Raw genomic sequence first — 18,727 nt, forward strand, 5'->3', positions numbered from 1 at the left:
ATTAGAATTTTTTGAGGTGGTAACGAGCGGGATAGATAAAGGGGAACCAGTAGATGTAATATACATGGACTCCAAAAAGCATTCGATAAGGTACTGCACAAAAGTCGACTTAATAAGGCAAGAGCCCATGGAGTTCAGGATAGTATATTAGCATGGATAGAAGATTGACTAACTGATAGAAGACAGATAGTTGGGATAAGAGGGGCATTTTCAGGATGGCAAGCTGTAACTAGTGGAGTGTCACAGGGACCGTGCTAGGGCCACAATTATTTACAACATAAATTAATGGCTTGGAAAAGGAAAGTGAATGTACTATTTTTTTTTAATTTAGAGTACCCAATTCATTTTTTCCAATTAAGGGGCAATTTACTGTGGCCAATTGACCTATCCTGCACATCTTTGGGTCGTGGGAGCGAAACCCATGCAAACACGGGGAGAATGTACAAACGCCACACGGACAGTGACCCAGAGCCGGGATCGAACTGGGACCTCGGCGCCGTGAGGCTGCAATGCTAACCATTGTGCCACCGTGCTGCCCGCGGAAAGCGAATGTACTATTGACAAGTTTGCGGATGACACAAAACAAGGACGAAGGCAAATGGTGAGGATGACTAGAAGAGTCTACAGAGGGGTATAGTCCGGTTAAGTGAATGAGCAAAAACTTGGCAGATTGATAATGTAGCAAAATGTGAAGTTATGCACTTCAGTAGGAAAAATAAAGAAGCTGAATATTATTTCAATGGAGAAAAACTGCAGCACAGAGGGATTCGGGGTAGCTGGTGCAAAAATCACAAAATGCTCACCTCGTGTCCGCATGGGGTTGCTCCGGTTTCCTCCCACAGTCCAAAGATGTGCAGGTTAGGTGGATTGGCCATATTAAATTGTTCCCTAGTGTCCAAAAGGTTCGGTGGGATTACTGCGTTAAGGAGATCAGGTGGGGGCCTAGGTAGGGTACTCTTTCAAAGGGTCGGTGCAGACTAGATGGGCCGATGGCCTCCTTCTGCACTGGAGGGACTCTATGATTCTATAAGTTGAGCAGTTAATAGGAAAGGCAAATAGAATATTGGCCTTTATTTAAAGGGAATGGAGTATAAAAATAGAGAAGACTTGCTAAAACTATGCAAGGCACTAGTTGGACCACACCTCGAATACTGTGAACAGTTGTCCCCTTATCTAAGGAAAGATAGACTAGAATTGGAGGTAGTCAAGAGAAGGTTCACTTGGTTGATCCCCGCTATGGTGGGATTTTTTTGAAAGGCCAAGTAGGTTGGGCCTGTACTCATTGGAGTTTAGAAGAATGAGAGGCAACCTTATTAAGACATCTAGGATTCTCAGGGGGCTTGACAGGGTAGATGCTGAGATGTAGTTCCCCCTTGTAGGAAAGTCTTGGACTAGAGGGCATAATCTCAGAGTAAGGGGTCGCCCGTTTATGACCGAGAAAAGCAGGAATTTCTTCTCCGAGGGTAGCGAATCTGTTATTATCACATCAGATCAGTCATGATCTAATTGAATGGTGGAGCAGACCCGATGCATCATATTGTCTATTCTACTTCTTGTGTTCTGAAGGAATTCTTGGATCCCGCAGCAGAGCTGGGGAATCTTTCCTTCATCAAAGTGGCACCTGAAGAAATCTTGAGCTGTTTCCATTGTCCCTGCGTGCTCAGGTTCAAGATCACCTTGTTGGATGGTGCTTTCAGTGGGAATGCAGCTGATACACCTGTGTAGTTAGATCAATGACATTATCAGTGACTGACCACTGCCTTTGGTCACCTGCCAGTGATTAAGAGTCACATGCACTATGAGCTGTCAGCAGTGTTTGAGGGACGATGCACTGTTCCAAACATCTTTTCCTGGTGAGACGTTGTTGCTCCTACCATGACTGTACCTTCTGTTCAGTGAAAGGCCTTGGCGGTGGCTGTGAGGCGCTGATTTCATCTCCGAGTCCCTTTTGGATTTTGTTGTGCTGAAAGGAATAAAACGGGAGCGGATCAGCTGTTGTGCAAGAAGCACAGGCAACTTTCCTGGTATTTAATAGGAAGCCACTTTTACAATGTTGAATTTTAAAATGCTGGGAACTCTTCCAGTAACTAGTCCCAGAACTAATTTATTTTCCTTGTTTTTATCAACCAAATAAAGCCAAATTTCAAAGTGAATGTCCCCAGCATTTGATCAATTATTTTACTTGCCATGTCGAACTGGATTTTCAATGCCTTTTTTTTGCCAGCTCCTCCGTTCTTGTTGTAGGTGAAGTTAGTGTAAATAGCAATTTCAAACAACCTAAAAGTATTGAATGCCTCCATTGTTTGCCAGCCCTTAGATATTCCTCCAAGTGAGTACTACTTGTGCTGGCAAAGCAGGCAAATATTAAATCGCTTGTCAAAGTATTCACTGGCACAGGGAAAAGTTTACACTGATAAGGAGTTTGCACTAGCAACGATTTAAAAATGTTTGAAGTCTTTCAAGATATCAGTTGCACATTTTATTAGTCACATTAGGAAACCTGCTTTGCCCTAAAGCGTCCCGAGTGCAGTTACAATGGGCCTCTTCTGTAAGTAAATACGACCACACAAAGAATAAGGATTATCAAGTCCTTTCACTAGCTGTTTCCACCCCCGATTCACTCTGCTCCCTTCACAACGAACAACACATGTTAATTGAGATCTTTTGTGTGCCACTTCTTCTCATCTAATACAGCAGGAGCAAGATGTCCTTTCCATTACAGCATTATGACGAGCAGATTGAAAGGGAACCGAAAGGGCTGTTAGCACCGCGGAACTCACTCCACTGCACAGCCCTAACAGACTGATACACACGTCTCATTCCAAGAATGCAGCAATTTTTTTTTTAAAAAGAGACGCGTTCAGTAATTAACCATTTGCCGTTATCTTTAATTAGTGTGAACCTGTCAGCCAAGGGTTGGGGGTAGGGGGAAGCAGACTGTTGATGAAATGGTCATTCAAGTGCTGGATGTCTCTCATTTCTTTCAGCAAACTGTAGGAGGCCTGGCTAACTGGACAAGGCTGTACTGTGTCCTGAGGCGTGGCTATCTCATGGTGTATTACACTCCTGAAGAAATTGAGGCACAAGTGGATCCTACATTGAAAATAGCCATTGATAAGGTACAGTATTTCCCATTGGTTGTCAGGACGCTTCTTGTTACATTTGGCTGCGTGAAGCAACACAGAGAGTGGACATTTGGGCAGGGAGCAGGGGGGGGGGGGGGGGGCGGAATTGTCCCATATGCTACATACAGGCCTGAGCTGCTTGGAAGCAAGTAAGATGTCTACTTGCTCCCTTTGAAGCAATGATTTGTTAACATTGGCGAGAGTCTGCACAGTCTCAGATTGACAAACGTCCTCATCTGAGTAAGGAATTTTGTCCAGCATTAATCGATTTCCAATGTATATAAAATTTTAAAAACATACTTTTTAATGTAGCACCTTTTATTAAGTGCATCTCAGAATGGTTTAAAAATTGTTGACGGTAGTGGTGGAGATTGAGGATTTGGAAGGTGCTGTTAAAGCAGTCTTGGTGAGTGTTATTGGGATGTTCACTTCTAAACCTGATCCTTTGGTCATCTGTGATCCATACAGACACATGCACGAGTACAGAAAACTCCCAATAAACAGTCACTTGAGGGTCATCAGGAATAGGGGGCACCCGTAATGCACAGGTACAAGGAGGCTGATAACGTCAGCTAACAGAGCAGGAAATGCACTTGGTAGCTTCCTGTGTCAAGTGCATCAACTCTGAATAGAGGAGAGGGAGCATTTAATATCTGGAAAGAATGATGGAAGTTTTCAATCTATTGTCACTAGATTAGACAATGACATGTAACGTGTGAGCATGTTGGGAGAACAACTTGTAAAAGCGAAGTTCTGTTATTGCCACTTGCTTTTTTGGGTTGGTGAATTGAAAGGGTCGATGGCAAGAAACCACGAATCATGGGAGGGAAGTGTGTAAATGTTTGCTTGCATTGTGGGTGAATGTTGGCATGGGCAGCTTCTGCCAAATGGCCAATTTCCCTGTTGTAACTGATCCAAGTCCCATGTTTTTAAAGTTTGTACGTTCCTCTCATTCTTGTGGATTTTGATTTTCATTGCTGCACCATTGCTGGTCCCTCCTGTCACTAATGCCTTCTTCCTTTGTGTCAAGGTTTGTCTAATAATGCACCCGTGGCTTTTAACTATGTTAAAAGTAATCTATAAACACAAATTAGTGATCCCCTGGCCAGAATGGATTCCAGAAACACCAAATGGCATCTGAACTGTTGTGATTCAAACATACAGGAAACAAGAATCCGCACCATGAGGAAATGTTCGGAGATGAAGATGTACAGCTTCTCCCTCATCAACCCCTATAGTGGTGAGACGGCGAGCCGGGTGTTTTCTGCAGACTGCAAAGATGATCTACAGCAGTGGATGGAGGCTTTCTGGCAGCACTTTGGTGATATGAGTGAGTTGGCAGAGAGCAATGGCAAAAGCTGTTGATTGTCGGCAGATTCGCGGGGTGCAGCAGCCGAATAAACAAAAGACCAAAAGCTGCTCCCCGCAAAATAATCATAGCGATGCACTTCTCTCGCTGAAGGCTAAGGTGGTCTGCCTGAGCCAATCGCTGGGTGATCTGCTCAGTCATGTCCCACTGGAATTGGAGTGACACTCATCTTTGCTTTTAATTGATTTAGCAGGCGAAAGATTATTGTCAGCCATTTTGTTCCTCTGTGTCATCCGAGAGGAGCAAGCTCGGGGGTCCATTCGTTAGCTTCAAGATGGTGTCCTTCACTGTCCAGTCCCAGGGTCTTGCCCAACATGGCAGGTCCCAGAAGAGGAGTATTGTTTGCGGAAACAATATTTCAGTGAGCAAGTGGTCAATTATGAGACAGGATCCCGAAGGAGACAGAGGGAGCAAATAATAGTGATTCATTGAAATGCAAAATGAGTCGCTTTATTTTTTTAGAAAACTGGCCAATAAAGATAATGAATAATTTGCGACATAGCATAGTAAGGGAGGAACAGGTGACTTTAAAGCGTTAAACTTTGGACACATGGTTCCCACGGGGTTTGTATTGTACCAGGGAATAACTGTTCCCTAAGTTTTTATAATAGAATTTCATGATGGAAATGTAAAAACAAAAGGCCGATTGTATGAATTTAAAATGACAACTGTATTACATTAATTTGTCCGAGCCCAGTTATATTAGCCACCTCATCTGAAGGTTGTACTTAAACAATCTCTCCCAACACCATGCAATAGCAAAGAGTATGGTATCTGAAAGCTCCTGAATATCTGTGGCTTCCTTTCGGGATTTTTGATCCAAGCGTTTTATGTCGACAAAATGCCAATGTGCTAACTTATAATTGGAATTTGCTATGTAAACAGATGATGGTAACGGCGTATTTACAGGCTGCAGCCTTTAGATGGTGTCAGGGTCTCCATATTTGCTGCAACACTATCCTGATACCAACTGACAAATCAGAACAAAGGAAAAGGATACGGGGAAAGGATGAGCAAGTAAAATTAGAGGTTTTAAGTTTGAGGTTGGTTGGGGAAGTGGTAAAAGGGGGGGGGGGGGAACTGAAGTCGAGGATAGATTGACCATGATCGAATGGCAGAGCAGGCTCGAGGGGTTAAATGACCTCCTGTTCTATATTTTGATTTGCCTGTAGTTTCAAGGGCAAGTTGCTGCTACAGGCACGGTGGACAGAATATCTGCATTCTGCCCTGTAATTTCTTTAATCCTCATTTTACTAATTTTACCAGCAAAAGATTAGTGAGCAGGACTAACCTCCTGAGCAACATTTTCTTTATTTTCATTATAACAAAAGCCTTTTAATGGTCTGATCAGCGTAATTCAATTTAAAGATTTTGACAGGCAGGTCATCCTATAAAACCTTTTTTTTTTTTAAACGCTTGAGAATAGTTTATGGTTTCTCCTCGTTGAAAGTAATTCTTTGCTCAATAAATGCTGTCGTATTGGAAATTTCCCAGATTCCCATTAAGAGAGGGTTTGTTTTAATTTTTCTTTAAAATTCCAGAAATGGCTGTGCTTTAACTTTCAGGCCAGTGGAAGCATTGTTGCAAAGAGCTTATGAAAATTGAGATTATGTCACCACGGAAACCACCTTTATTCCTCACAAAACAAGCAACTTCAGTCTACGACGATATGAGTAAGTGGCCCTTGCCTTTCTAAATGTGGCCTTGTAATAAAAGAATCATTGTTTGAAATTCAAATAGTTCCCCTATATAAAACAAAAATGCTATTCCATGCGTAATTTAGAGCTGCATGATTTAACCAGCAGTGATGGAATCCAGTGATGTGAATTTTAATATGGGTCAGGTTACTAAAATCTATGACTACAAAACTGCTGGGAAATGTCAGTGTTTTTGAATACACTTCTTGGATTTGTAAATTGCTCTCAGTTTTATTAATATGTTCTGTGTATCACTGCTTTGTAATTCATTTTATTGCCTATCTATCAAATGCAAGGCACATTCTTTGAAATGTGCCAGGATGAAAATTGTGCTTTGTTGTAACATTGTATACTACAATGTTCCTTAACTCTTTATTCCTCCTCCGAATTCTTTTAGATTAAGATATCTGTCCAGCGTCTGGCAAAACACAATACGATATTTGGCATCATCATTCTTGGTTTTTATTTTAATTTACTCATGGGATGTGAGCGACACTGGCAAGGGCAACAGTTATTGACCAGCCCTAATTGCCCTTGGGCAAGTGGTGGTGAGCCATCTTCTTGAGCCATTGCAATCCCTGAGCTGTAGATACACCCACAGCGCTGTTAGGAAAGGAATTCCAAGATTTTGGTCCAGTGATGATGCAAGAACAGTAATGATGTGTGTGATTTGGGGAACTTGCAGTTGATGGTGTTGCCATGTCTCTGTCCTAGGTGGTAGAGATTGTGGGTCTGGAGGGTGCTGCCTTAAGGAGCCTTGGTGAGTTGCTGCAGTGTATCTTGTAGATGGTACACGCTGCTGTCGCTATGTATTGGTGGTGGAGGAAGTGAATGTTTGTGGAAGGGGTGCCAACCAAGCAGGCTGCTTTGACCTGAGTGGTGCCAAGCTTCTTGAGTGTCGTTGGAGCTGCACTCATCCAGGTAAGGCGAGAGTATTCCATCACACTCCTCACTTGACTTGTACCTTGTAGATAGTGGACAGGCTTTGGAGAGTTGGGAGGTGAGTTACTCACCACAGAATTCCCAGCTTCTGACCAGCTCTTCTACTTGCAGTATTTATATGGCTGATCTGGTTCACTTTCTATTTAGTGGTGGCCCCCTAGGATGTTGATAGTGGGGGATTTGAGTGTTTCCAATGTCATAGAAAGATGGTTAGATTCTGTCCAGTCGGAGATGGTCATTGCTTGCACTTTTCTGGTCCAAATGTTTCTTGGCATTTGTGACCCCCAAGCCTGAATATTGTCTAAGCTTTGCTGTATGCAAGCATAGACTTCTTCAGTATCTGAAAAGTAGCCAATAATACTGGACACTTTGCAATCATCCCCACTTCTGACCTTGATATTAGGACGAAGCAGCTGAAGATGGATGGACCTCGGACACTGCCCTGAGGAGCTCCTGCAGTGACATCCTGAATCTGAGATGATTGGTCTCCCAACAACTATTTGTGCAAAGTATGACTCCCAACCAGTAGAGAGTTTTCCCCCTGATTTCCATTGATTTCAGTTTTACTGCTGTTGCTTGTTTGCTCAGATGTTGTCTTGGTGTCAGGGGCAGGCACTCTCCATCTCTCTGCAAAAGTTGCAATGAGGTCAGGAGCCGGGTGGTCCTGTCAGAAACCAAACTGAACATCAGTGAGCAGGTTATTGATGAATAAGTCTTACCACTTTGTTGATGATTGATAGTAGGTTGATGGTGTGGTAATTGTCCAGCTTGGATTTGTCCTGTTTTTTGTGGACAGGATGGGTGTAGCTGGGGGCGGCAATGTTCCACATTGTCAGATAGATGCCAGTGTTGTAGCTGTAAGAGAACAGATTGGTTAGGGGCGCAGCCTAATTCTAGAGCATAAGTCTTCAGTACTTTGCTGGAATGTTGTCAGGGTCTGTAGCTTTTGCTGTTTCTGTTCTTTTTTTGACAACTTGAGTGAATCGGATTGGCTGAAAACTGGCATCTATAATGTTGGGGCCCTCGGGAGGATGCTGTGATGGATCACCCACTCACCATTTCTGGCTGAAGATGGTTGAAAATGCTTCAGCCTTGTCTTTTGCACTGACTTGTTGGGCTCCCCCATCATTTGAGGGACCTCCTCTTCAAATTAGTTGTTTCATGGTCCAGCAGTGTAGTATAAAGGTTAACGGAATGGATATGCTAATCTGTGGGACACATGAAGTGGCACTGACATCATGTACTAGGTACTGCAGGCAGTACGTGGTGTTATGGGCAAGGCGTTTTCAGAACCCCAAAATGTATGTTGGAGTTCAACCAACCTCTCCCTTTAATGGATTTGTTGCTTTTCCTAGCACACGGCTTGTTCCCTAGGTGTGGGATTACAATTATGGACACGTGGGTTTTTAAACACAAAACACTGTTTATTCCATGAACTCAACGTAACATCTTAAATAAACATTGGATCTCTTAACACCCCTTACTTCAAAGATAACTCAGAAAATATTGCAACAGTAAATAACTCCTTAAACTGTTCCTTCAAACTTCCAAGAGACTTAACACCTTTAAACAGTATCACATCAGGTTAAAGGATATATATATTTTCTGTAGAATGGGTTGCCCTAAGGAGAGAATGTTAGCTGAGCACACCCTACCTGAGAAACACCATTCACGGCTGAAGGGGGACTGCAGCGTTTTTATCTAATCCCATTGACTAGGATTGCTTCGCTCTGTCTATAATACATTGCCTTTGCTATTGAGCATGCATATACCAGGTACATTTTTACGTGTGTCTGATGGTCCTCCTGGCATGCTTTCCTGTATCCATTGAATCAGGGTTGATCCCCAAGCGTGATAATGGTAGAATGGGGGATATGTCAGGCCATTAGATTGCTGCTTGTAGGTGAAAGAGATTTTGTTGCTGCTGATGGCTCACAACACCTCAGCTTGAGTTTAGATCTGTCCTGAATCTACTCCCATTTGGCACAGTGGGGGTGCCACACAACGCCATATCCTCAGTGTGAAGATGGGACTTTGTCCCCACAAAGACTGTATGGCAATTACTGCTAACAATACTGTCAATGACAGATGCATCTGCAACAGGTAAATTGGGGAGAACCAAAGTGCAAGGCCAAAGAGGTAGGTTTCAAAGGAAGAGAGAGCGGTATAAAGATGGGAATGTTTTGCCAGTGAATTTTAGAGCCCAGGACCTTGTCAGTTGTAGGTCATGAAGTAATGGAGTGATTAAAATCAAGGATATACAAGAAGCCAGAATTGGGGCACGTAATTGTTTGTTACATACGGTGGGCGATGAGGTGATTGTTCAGCCATCAACATGCATAATACGTCTCCATAAAAATCCTTTGAAGAAACCAGATCCTGTTCCCTACATCAGTGCTAGATTAGCTTGAATTTATAGAATCCATACAATGCGGGAGGAGGCTATTCGGCCCATTGAGTCTACACCAACCCTTCGAATGAGCATTCGACCCATGTCCACCCATCCTATTTCCATCACCCCATAACCTAACCTCCACATCTCTTGACAGTAAGGGGCATGGCCAATCCACCTAACTTGCACATCTTTGGACTATGATAGGAAACCGGGCACCCAGAGGAAACCCACGCAGACACTGGAAGAACACGCATACTCACCGCAGTCACACAAGGTCGAACCGGGTCTCTGGTGCCATGAAGCAACAGTGCTGACCACTGTGCCCCCCTGATCCTGCTCTCTGCGTCAGTGCTTGATTCACTTGACTTTGATGTGGAGACGTGCCAAATCATCGACATGGATACCACTATTACACGTGAGAACACCACCCACCAGGTACGCGGTACATACTCGTGCGACTCGGCCAACGTTGTCTACCTCATACGCTGCAGGAAAGGATGTCCCGAAGCGTGGTACATTGGCGAGACCATGCAGACGCTGCGACAACGAATGAACGGACATCGCGCAACAATCACCAGGCAGGAATGTTCCCTTCCAGTCGGGGAACACTTCAGCAGTCAAGGGCATTCAGCCTCTGATCTCCGGGTAAGCGTTCTCCAAGGCGGCCTTCAGGACGCGCGACAACGCAGAATCGCCAAGTTCCGCACACATGAGTGCGGCCTCAACCGGGACCTGGGATTCATGTCACATTACATTCATCCCCCACCATCTGGCCTGCGAAATCCTACCAACTGTCCTGGCTTGACACAATTCACACCTCTTTAACCTGGGGTTACCCCATCTCTGGATCTGTAAAGATTTAATCACCTGCTAATGGTCGCATTCCTAGCATTGTTTGGCATCTTTGAATTTGTCTATATATGTGTTTCTGGAACAGACCTCTTCATTCACCTGAGGAAGGAGCAGCGCTCCGAAAGCTAGTGACATCGAAACAAACCTGTTGGACTTTAACCTGGTGTTGTAAGACTTCGTACAGTGCTCACTTGACTTTGTCACGTACACTGAGTGCCTCCAACTCGTTGAATGACAGGAATGTCAATAAACATGCTAATCTATAAGTGCATGTTTTTACATATTTACTGTATGACTAAATCCAGAGCTTTTAAACATGCTTACAGTCCCTTGACCAAAGACAGTCCTAATGGAAATAGGAAAAGTTTCTTGTAAAAGTAGTACTGTTATTTACAGTCTCAACACTAGGTGGTGGTGTGTGCCATTGTTTAATACCGCAGAATGCTGAAAAGGCCCAGATGCAGTCACATGTTGATGTTTGCACACATTTCTAAACTGGAATTTACATTATTAATAGATTATGTTTGTAATGCTATTTCCTACATACCGCATCTTTAAAGTGCTCATGGCGGTCTTTCTAATGATCTTATATACTGTGATTTTTGGAAGAGTGTGAAGAAAAGCAATACACTGAATACCATGAATAAGCCACACATCTTCCTGCAGCTGTTACCATATACGGTCTGTTTCCCACTATTGGGATATTTGATGTAGTGTGGTCGCTAATCATGATTCCCAGCATCGCTGGTGAGTCACAATCTGTCTATGCTTTGTGGTTCAGGTAAACTACTGAACAGAAAGGAAATGAAATGTCAGAAAAATACTTTCACAACTTGTGGTGACCACATGCTCGAATACTTAAATTGTGCGAAATGACTTCCATTAAAGCAATTTCTACCATACGTGGTGATTTCTCAATAGTTCTGGAAATTGGATCGTCAGACAGTTGGGATCTTCTGGGAGTCTAAAATGGTGACATCAGCAGAACATGAGTCCACACTCACAGTTCAATTAACTAGTTGGCCACCTGGTTTTCTTTCAGTTTTTATTCCTTCATTTCAACTCTTCCCCCACCCTCCCACACACGCCTTCATTCCCCCTGTTTCCCCTCTCACTCCACCACTCCCTCTTTGCCTAATTCCCTCTGTCTCTGCTGTACCCCCTCACTCTCTCACTACCTCTGATTCCCTTTACCTAACCCACCCCCTCCCATCCTCCCTCTGTTCCTCTCTCTTCCCCCCCCCCCCCCCCCCCCCACCCTCCCTCCTCTCTCTGGCTCGATGCTTGCTCTCTTGTGCTTTCATTCCTCCCATTGGCCCCCTCCCACCCTCGCTTTTTTGTATGTGTGTCTCTTTCTTTCTTTATCTACACCAGTGTAGAGAAACTCTTTGAAAGTTTTGTTCAGTTAGTCAGAGCTATTGGTGTTAAGCTGGAGGTGAATTGTGACTCCTTCCCACCGCTGGGGAATGGAACTCTAATTAACTGGGTTCTTTGTTTTGCAGACGTGGAGTCTCCTCAGAAGGACGAGAGTTTGGTCGACATTATCCGGAACCGAATCCAGGCAACGGACGGAGAGTTCCTGCTGGGCCAGCAGGAGGGGTCTCACCCCCCTCGATGGGCAGCTCTGTTTGATGGCAGTCATGCCATGGTCGTCCAGAAGAGCACCTTGACACCAGAGGGCAGGGGCCAGCCTGCCCTGACGTTACCAGGAAGAGCTAAGAAGAGGCCAGCTCCCTCTCCACCAGCGGGGAAGGAGCCATTCCAGCAGGGGGACTCTCACCCGGAACGGGACCAGAAAGAGAATTCCTGGAATGCCCCATGTTCGTCAGGTGTGGAACCCTCGGAGGCTCCTCCCCGACACCGGTCAGCCAGCCAGGTCCTGGGTAACAATGCGGTCCAGGTAGCAGCTAAGCTGGGCCTGCCTGACAAACCTGTACCTGCTCCCCGTCAGAAAAGGTCCATTAGGGCAAAGTTTGATCCCAGAACCTGGATTCCGTCTCAAGTGTGAGACATTTTGAGATGGACACCTAATACCTGAATACTGTGGCAAAGCAGGCAGATAGATCCTCTTCTGTAGTTTTACTAAGTGTTTTTTTAGGGGATTTCTTGGATGAGCATAACAACTTGGGTTTAATGTAGCCCTTCAAGGGGCCAGTCATTAGCTGTAATTATTGATTTAGTTGTGGATATTTTTGCCAGGTAGTTTCTATCCAAATCTGTCCCCGTGATTATCGCACAGAACTCAGCGCTGTCTTCCCCTGCACTAGAATAATTCTCATTTCGGGGAATTTCTGTCCGGCTTTCTCTCATATGCTGAAAGAACGAAAGGCTTCTTGCAGTGAAAGTGGTGCTGCTAAGTGGAACAAAAAAATAGCACAACGAGCAAAACATTCAAACAGCTGATTTGTTTTCTTAACCTTTTCTATGTTGACTGTGAAGAATGTTGGTGTAGCAGCAGAGGAAATTCAGAAGATTGTATTTTGTCTCCATTTAACTTTCGGAAACTGCCGGTAGCTCCCGGGGAACCCAGCTTTCTTGGGCCAGTTAAGTTTTGGATTTGTTTTCAGTGCACGGCCCAGTTATTAAAGTAATAAAGCAGCTCAGATGGTACGGGCAGTTTTATTACTGTGATTATTAATGCATAACTAATGTTTGATAGAGAGCTTTACAAAATAAAGTACTACTTCTTCTCAACCTCATCTCCCAGTCCAAATTCCGCCTCCTGTTTCTGAGCCCAGGCCTTTTGAAAGAAAGACCTGCATTTATTTAGCCCCTTTCCAATCCATGACCCAAACAGCTTTTCACTAATTGGAGCGCTGTTTTGATACTGGAATCCTGGCAGCCGATTTTCACACAGCAAGCTCCCACAGACAGCAATGTGATAATAAGACCATAAGACAAGGGAGCAGAAGTAGGCCATTCGGCCCATCAACTGTGCTCCGCCATTTAATGAGATCATGGCTGAACTGACAAGTTAATGGCCAGTTATTCTGATTTGGTGATGACTAAAGGGTAAATATTGGCCAGGGCACTGGAAAGAACTCTTCCTCCTTCAAAGTATGATCATTAGATTCTCTACTTCCATCTGGCAGAAGGGTACCCTGTTTAATGTTTCATCCGAACGATAGCACCTCTGGCAGTGCACCACTCCCTTGCTATTGCCCTGGAGTATCCACCTGGATTATGTACTCAAATTTCTGGAGTAGAACCTGAGCCCCTGACTGTTTGTTTTCATTCACTGAATTTTGGCTTCGCTGGCTAGGCCAGCATTTATTGCCCATCCCTAATTGCTCTTGAGAATGTAATGGTGAGCTGCAGCCTTGAACCGCTGCAGTCCACGTGGTTAGGTACACTGCTATTGGGGAGGGAGTTTCAGGATTTTAACCCAATGACAATGAAGGAATGGTGATATATTTCCAAGTCAGGTGTGGTGTTCCTATGTGTCTGCTGCCCTCTTCCTTCTAGGTGGTAGAGGTCGCGAGATTGAGACATGCTGATTAAACCGAGAGAACTGAGACCACAGGTGACATCTATCCCGGTTTGTACATATTGAAGAACTCTCCTCCATCCATTGAAGGAGGTTTTCAGGCTCGGTGCGTAATGCCCCTGCCTTTGAGCCAGAATCTCTGGGGTACAATCATACTCCAGGACTTGTTAGCCATGAAAAGAGGGTTCCTGAGACGGCCAAACAGGTTGCTAATGCTTATAACATACCCATGACAGGCTGTGAGAATGGGAGAGATTCCTGGCCAGCCATGCTTGATGTGGAGTGCTGCTCCCCCCAATTAGAACCACTTTTCTCTCTATAAACAATCAAAATATGCTTACGGTCCCTTGCGGACTATGACTGAGGTTGGACTGACTCATCCATCTATTTCCTTCAGCCGCTGGGTGCTGCCCTCAATTCTGGAGGTGAAACCTTTATCACATAATTTTGTTTGGCTGTAAATCCCGTTCCAAAGGTATATTTTCTGGAAGTCTGAAGCTCAATCACTTGTCCTGGTTTTGACCCACCAGGCTCAAAGCGCTAATGAGTACAGTTTTTGTTCCTGTTGTTGGCAGAACTCCAAAGGTTTGTTTCCTTAGTTTGAGGTATGGAGATGAGCGCTTCAACTGCCGATGGTCTCTGTCAGTCATTCTTTCCTCCTGAATTACAGTCAACCTCCCAACCCCTCAGCCGACTGGTCATCGGTGGATGGTTGACAAACTATTTGAGTGGAAGTTAATCTGATCCCTCGCAGGGACTCTGGCTTAGGGAGAAATATCCGGGTTACCATTCCTGGTAATCCATTGAGAATCCAAGTATCCTTCGCTGATCCAGAGGTGCTGTGGGAGCATTTTGCCCAAAGTATGTGGGTTACATTTATAGATGTTGAACTTGGTTTCCAAAGTAGTAATAATAATGTTTATTGTCACAAGCAGGCTTTCATTAACACTGCAATGAAGTTACTGTGAAAAGCCCCTAGTCACCACACTCCGGCGCCTGTTAGGGTACACTGAGGGAGAATTCATAATGTCTAAATTGCCCCGGCCTGTTAATCCCCTCGTCTTCTGCATGAATCATGTTTGTTGCGCTCCCTAATTCAATATCACTGGACACTTTTTATTTAATAATAGCAATAGTTTTCTGCCATTCACTCTTTATAGTGTAAAGAGTTCAAAGTCATGCTGTGTGTTTTAAAAGCTCTAACCTGCCGTGGAATGCCAAACAACCACATTCAGAAAATGGGCTCTAATTTCTACCAGTTTGAATATGGTTTACTCTCCAAGTAATGACTGGGCCAGAATTTGTTTCCAGATAGGCGTCTGGCGGTGGGTGTCTGCCATTCTTTGGAGTTGCCCCTTCGCCATTCAACTCAAAAAATACATTTGCCCACAAAGTTTGCTGAAAGTGCGAGTTGATGATGTGAAGCGAGGGAAGCGGGACGTTCGGGACCCTGAGTGAACAGAACAGCCAACAGGGTGGCTGACTTCTTAACCAATGAAGGTTAAGGACTGGGGGATAAATGGTTAAAGGGCAGTGAAGGAAGGTGAATTAGAGTGGGTGAATTCATTGCCAAATCACATACATAAAGAGAAGTAGAAAACTAAAACTACAAAGGGAAGAAAAAACGTTTTCCATTTTTAAAATCCCACTGAAAAATTCAAAATCTGACCGGACGCAACAGCTACAGAGCAGGTCCTACAAATTCTGACATTCGGTGCTCACGATGGTGGGTCTAACCGAGAGATGCTATTTACATGCAGAGCAATGTAACTTGGGGCAGACTTGGATATTTGCATTGACCCCATCACCTTGAAGCCGCTGCATCGTTTGCACTTAAAAAATGACGAGCATCATTAACCCCACTGTTCCTTTGACAGCAAATCCTGGTGTTGGAAAGAACATGATGGACTGCAATTGTACATTTTAAATGAATAGCAGGAAATGTAGTTGTCAGGGATGAAGGGTAAAATGGTTCAATAGTTTTTGATGTACGAGTTCTTTTTATACTTCCTTTAGGAATGTTTTTTACAGTGAATTACCATCATTCCCTTTCCAATGTTACTGACTTTTCTTTCTTCTCTCTGCCCGTCAGAAATAAATTTTCGCCCCTGAAGCTTGAATGTGTGGTGATTCATTTTGAAGATGTTTCTTTGTTCCTTCCCATTCCCATCAGACTAAAAAGAGTTTACGAGTCTCGTACCTAGTGGGTGCCCTTAACCCCACACTAACTAACTGGCATTGCCGCTTAATAAGGTGGAAGATGTTGGAAAATGTCAGGCTGGCTGCAGTAAGGACTGCTTGTTTGAACAAAAGACCCGTTTGGACCGGAGTGGAGGGAGCTCTACTCTGCACCTGGTTTTGCTGTACCGAGCCTGGGAGTACTTGATGCTAAGACAGTGGCCTGGTACTAATGTCACTGGACTAGTAATCCAGAGGCCCAGGCTAATGCTCTGAGGGTCATGGGTTCAAATGGCAGCTGGTGAACTTGTAAATTCAATTAATAAAATATGGAATATGAAGCTAGTCTCAGTAATGATGATGATGAAACTATCATCCATTGTTGTAAAAACCCACCTGGTTCCCTCGTGTCTTTGAGGGAAGGAAATCTGGGCAGCACGGTGGTTAGCACTGCTGCTTCACAGCGCCAGGGACCCGGGTTCGACTCCAGCCTCGGGTCACTTCTGAGTGGATTTGCACTTTCTCCCCGTGTCTGCGTGGGTTTCCTCTGGGATTGAACCTGGGTCCTCAGCGCTGTGATAACCACTGTGCCACCGTGCTGCCCCGAAAGAATACATCTCGCAGAGAGGTTTTACTGGCTCGATAAACTGCTGTAAAGTGATTCCTCAGAGCAAACTCCGTTACACCTCTAGCGTGCCCTTGTTTAACACTGGAATGTTATGCTGGAACGGGAGCGCTATTTCCTCTTGTAGTAACATCGATTTTATTTTGAAAAGCATGCTCTACTGTTAAGAACAACATAAATTCTTGCCCTAGTCAGCAACCCCATGAACTTGGGTATGAAGTCTAGTTGAAATCTGCAAAAGATTTCTCAATGTATCATATTTGGACACAGATGAAAATAATTAAGATACTTCCTCTGCCTGCAGGCACTGGGTATTAATAATAACCGACTCCAGGACCGTCTTCACTTTTATATTCCAATGCACTTTTCCACCCCCACCCCCCCAAACTCGAGTTGCAGCCATTTGCGTGTCAGCTCCAGTAACCCTTGGTGAAGGTTGTGAACCTTCAGTGAAACAATATTCTTGGAGTCAGTTGTTGCTATTTAACTACCTCAGCAAAGTATTCTTCTTTCAGAAGAATTCTAAATTCGGGAGCCTTGTACTTCAGCATAATGTTCAAACTGGAGGGAACTTTGCAGACTATTGAAGGATTAATTTATGCCACAAAACATATTAATGTTTTCTTTTCCACTAAGCAGGGTACTATTTGCTATTAAATTTGGAGACACATTTGAAACCTAAACTTCACGCTTGGGAGTGGTTGATACGAGCCCACAGATTAACTTTTTTATTTTATTTTAAAATTATTTTTTTCCAAGTAAGGGGCAACCTAGCACATCTTTAGGTTGTGGGGGCGAACCCCACACAAACACTGGGAGAATAATAGAACATTACAGCGCAGTACAGGCCCTTCGGCCCTCGATGGTTTCACAGGTCGGCGCAACAATCTAAAACCCATCTACACTATTCCATGATCATCCATATGTTTATCCAATGACCATTTAAATGCCCTTAATGTTGGCGAGTCCACTACTGTTACAGGCAGGGCATTCCACCCCCCTACTACTCTCTGAGTAAAGAACCTACCTCTGACATCTGTCCTATATCTATCTCCCCTCAATTTAAAGCTATGTCCCCTCGTGCTAGACATCACCATCCAAGGAAAAAGGATCTCACTGTCCACCCTATCTAATCCTCTGATCATCTTGTATGCCTCTTAAGTCAACTCTTAACCTTCTCTCTGACAAAAACAGCCTCAAGTCCCTCAGCCTTTCCTCATAAGATCTTCCCTCCATACCAGGCAACATCCTGGTAAATCTCCTCTGCACCCTTTCCAATGCTTCCACATCCTTCCTATAATGTGGCGACCAGAACTGCACGCAATACTCCAAAAGCAGCCGCACCAGAGTTTTGTACAGCTGCAATATAACCTCATGGCTCCGAAACTCAATCCCTCTACCAATAAAAGCTAACACACTGTACACCTTCTTAACAGCCCTATCAACCTGGGTGGCAACTTTCAGGGATCTATGTACATGGTCACCTAGAGCTCTCTGTTCATCCACACTACCAAGAATCTTACCATTAGCCCAGTACTCTCTGTATTCCTGTTACTCCTTCCAAAATGAATCACCTCACACTTTTCTGCATTAAACTCCATTTGCCACTTCTCAGCCCAGCTCTGCAGCTTATCTATGTCCCTCTGTAACCTGCAACATCCTTCCGCACTATCCACAACTCCACCGACTTTAGTGTCATCCGCAAATTTACTCACCCATCCTACGCCCTCCTCCAGGTCATTTTAAAAATAACAAACAGCAGTGGCCCCAAAACATCCTTGTGGTACACCACTAGTAACTGAACTCCATCTGAACATTTCCCATCAACCACCACCCTCTGTCTTCTTACAGCTAGCCAATTTCTGATCCAAACCGCTAAATCACCCTCAATCCCATGCCTCCGTATTTTCTGCAATAGCTTACCGTAGGGAACCTTGTCAAACGCTTTACTGAAATCCATATACACGACATCAACTGCTTTACCCTTGTCCACCTGTTTGGTCACCTTCTCAAAGAACTCAATAACGTTTGTGAGGCACGACCTACCCTTTACAAAA

General features: G+C 44.2%; 1 protein-coding gene across 1 annotated transcript in view; it reads left to right on the forward strand.

Moving 5' to 3' along the window:
- Nucleotides 1–15,980, forward strand: part of rtkn2 (rhotekin 2) — a 76,482-nt gene extending 60,502 nt beyond the window's left edge. Inside the window, exons 9-12 of the mRNA XM_072478823.1 lie at nucleotides 2,988–3,119; nucleotides 4,290–4,455; nucleotides 6,060–6,167; nucleotides 11,883–15,980. Of these exons, the coding sequence (XP_072334924.1) occupies nucleotides 2,988–3,119; nucleotides 4,290–4,455; nucleotides 6,060–6,167; nucleotides 11,883–12,388 (912 nt within the window). The 3' untranslated portion in view covers nucleotides 12,389–15,980. The remainder of the gene's footprint in view (nucleotides 1–2,987; nucleotides 3,120–4,289; nucleotides 4,456–6,059; nucleotides 6,168–11,882) is intronic.
- Nucleotides 15,981–18,727: the final 2,747 nt, after the last annotated feature.

This window comes from Scyliorhinus torazame, chromosome 16 (assembly GCF_047496885.1).
Source record: "Scyliorhinus torazame isolate Kashiwa2021f chromosome 16, sScyTor2.1, whole genome shotgun sequence".
NCBI lineage: Eukaryota > Metazoa > Chordata > Chondrichthyes > Carcharhiniformes > Scyliorhinidae > Scyliorhinus > Scyliorhinus torazame.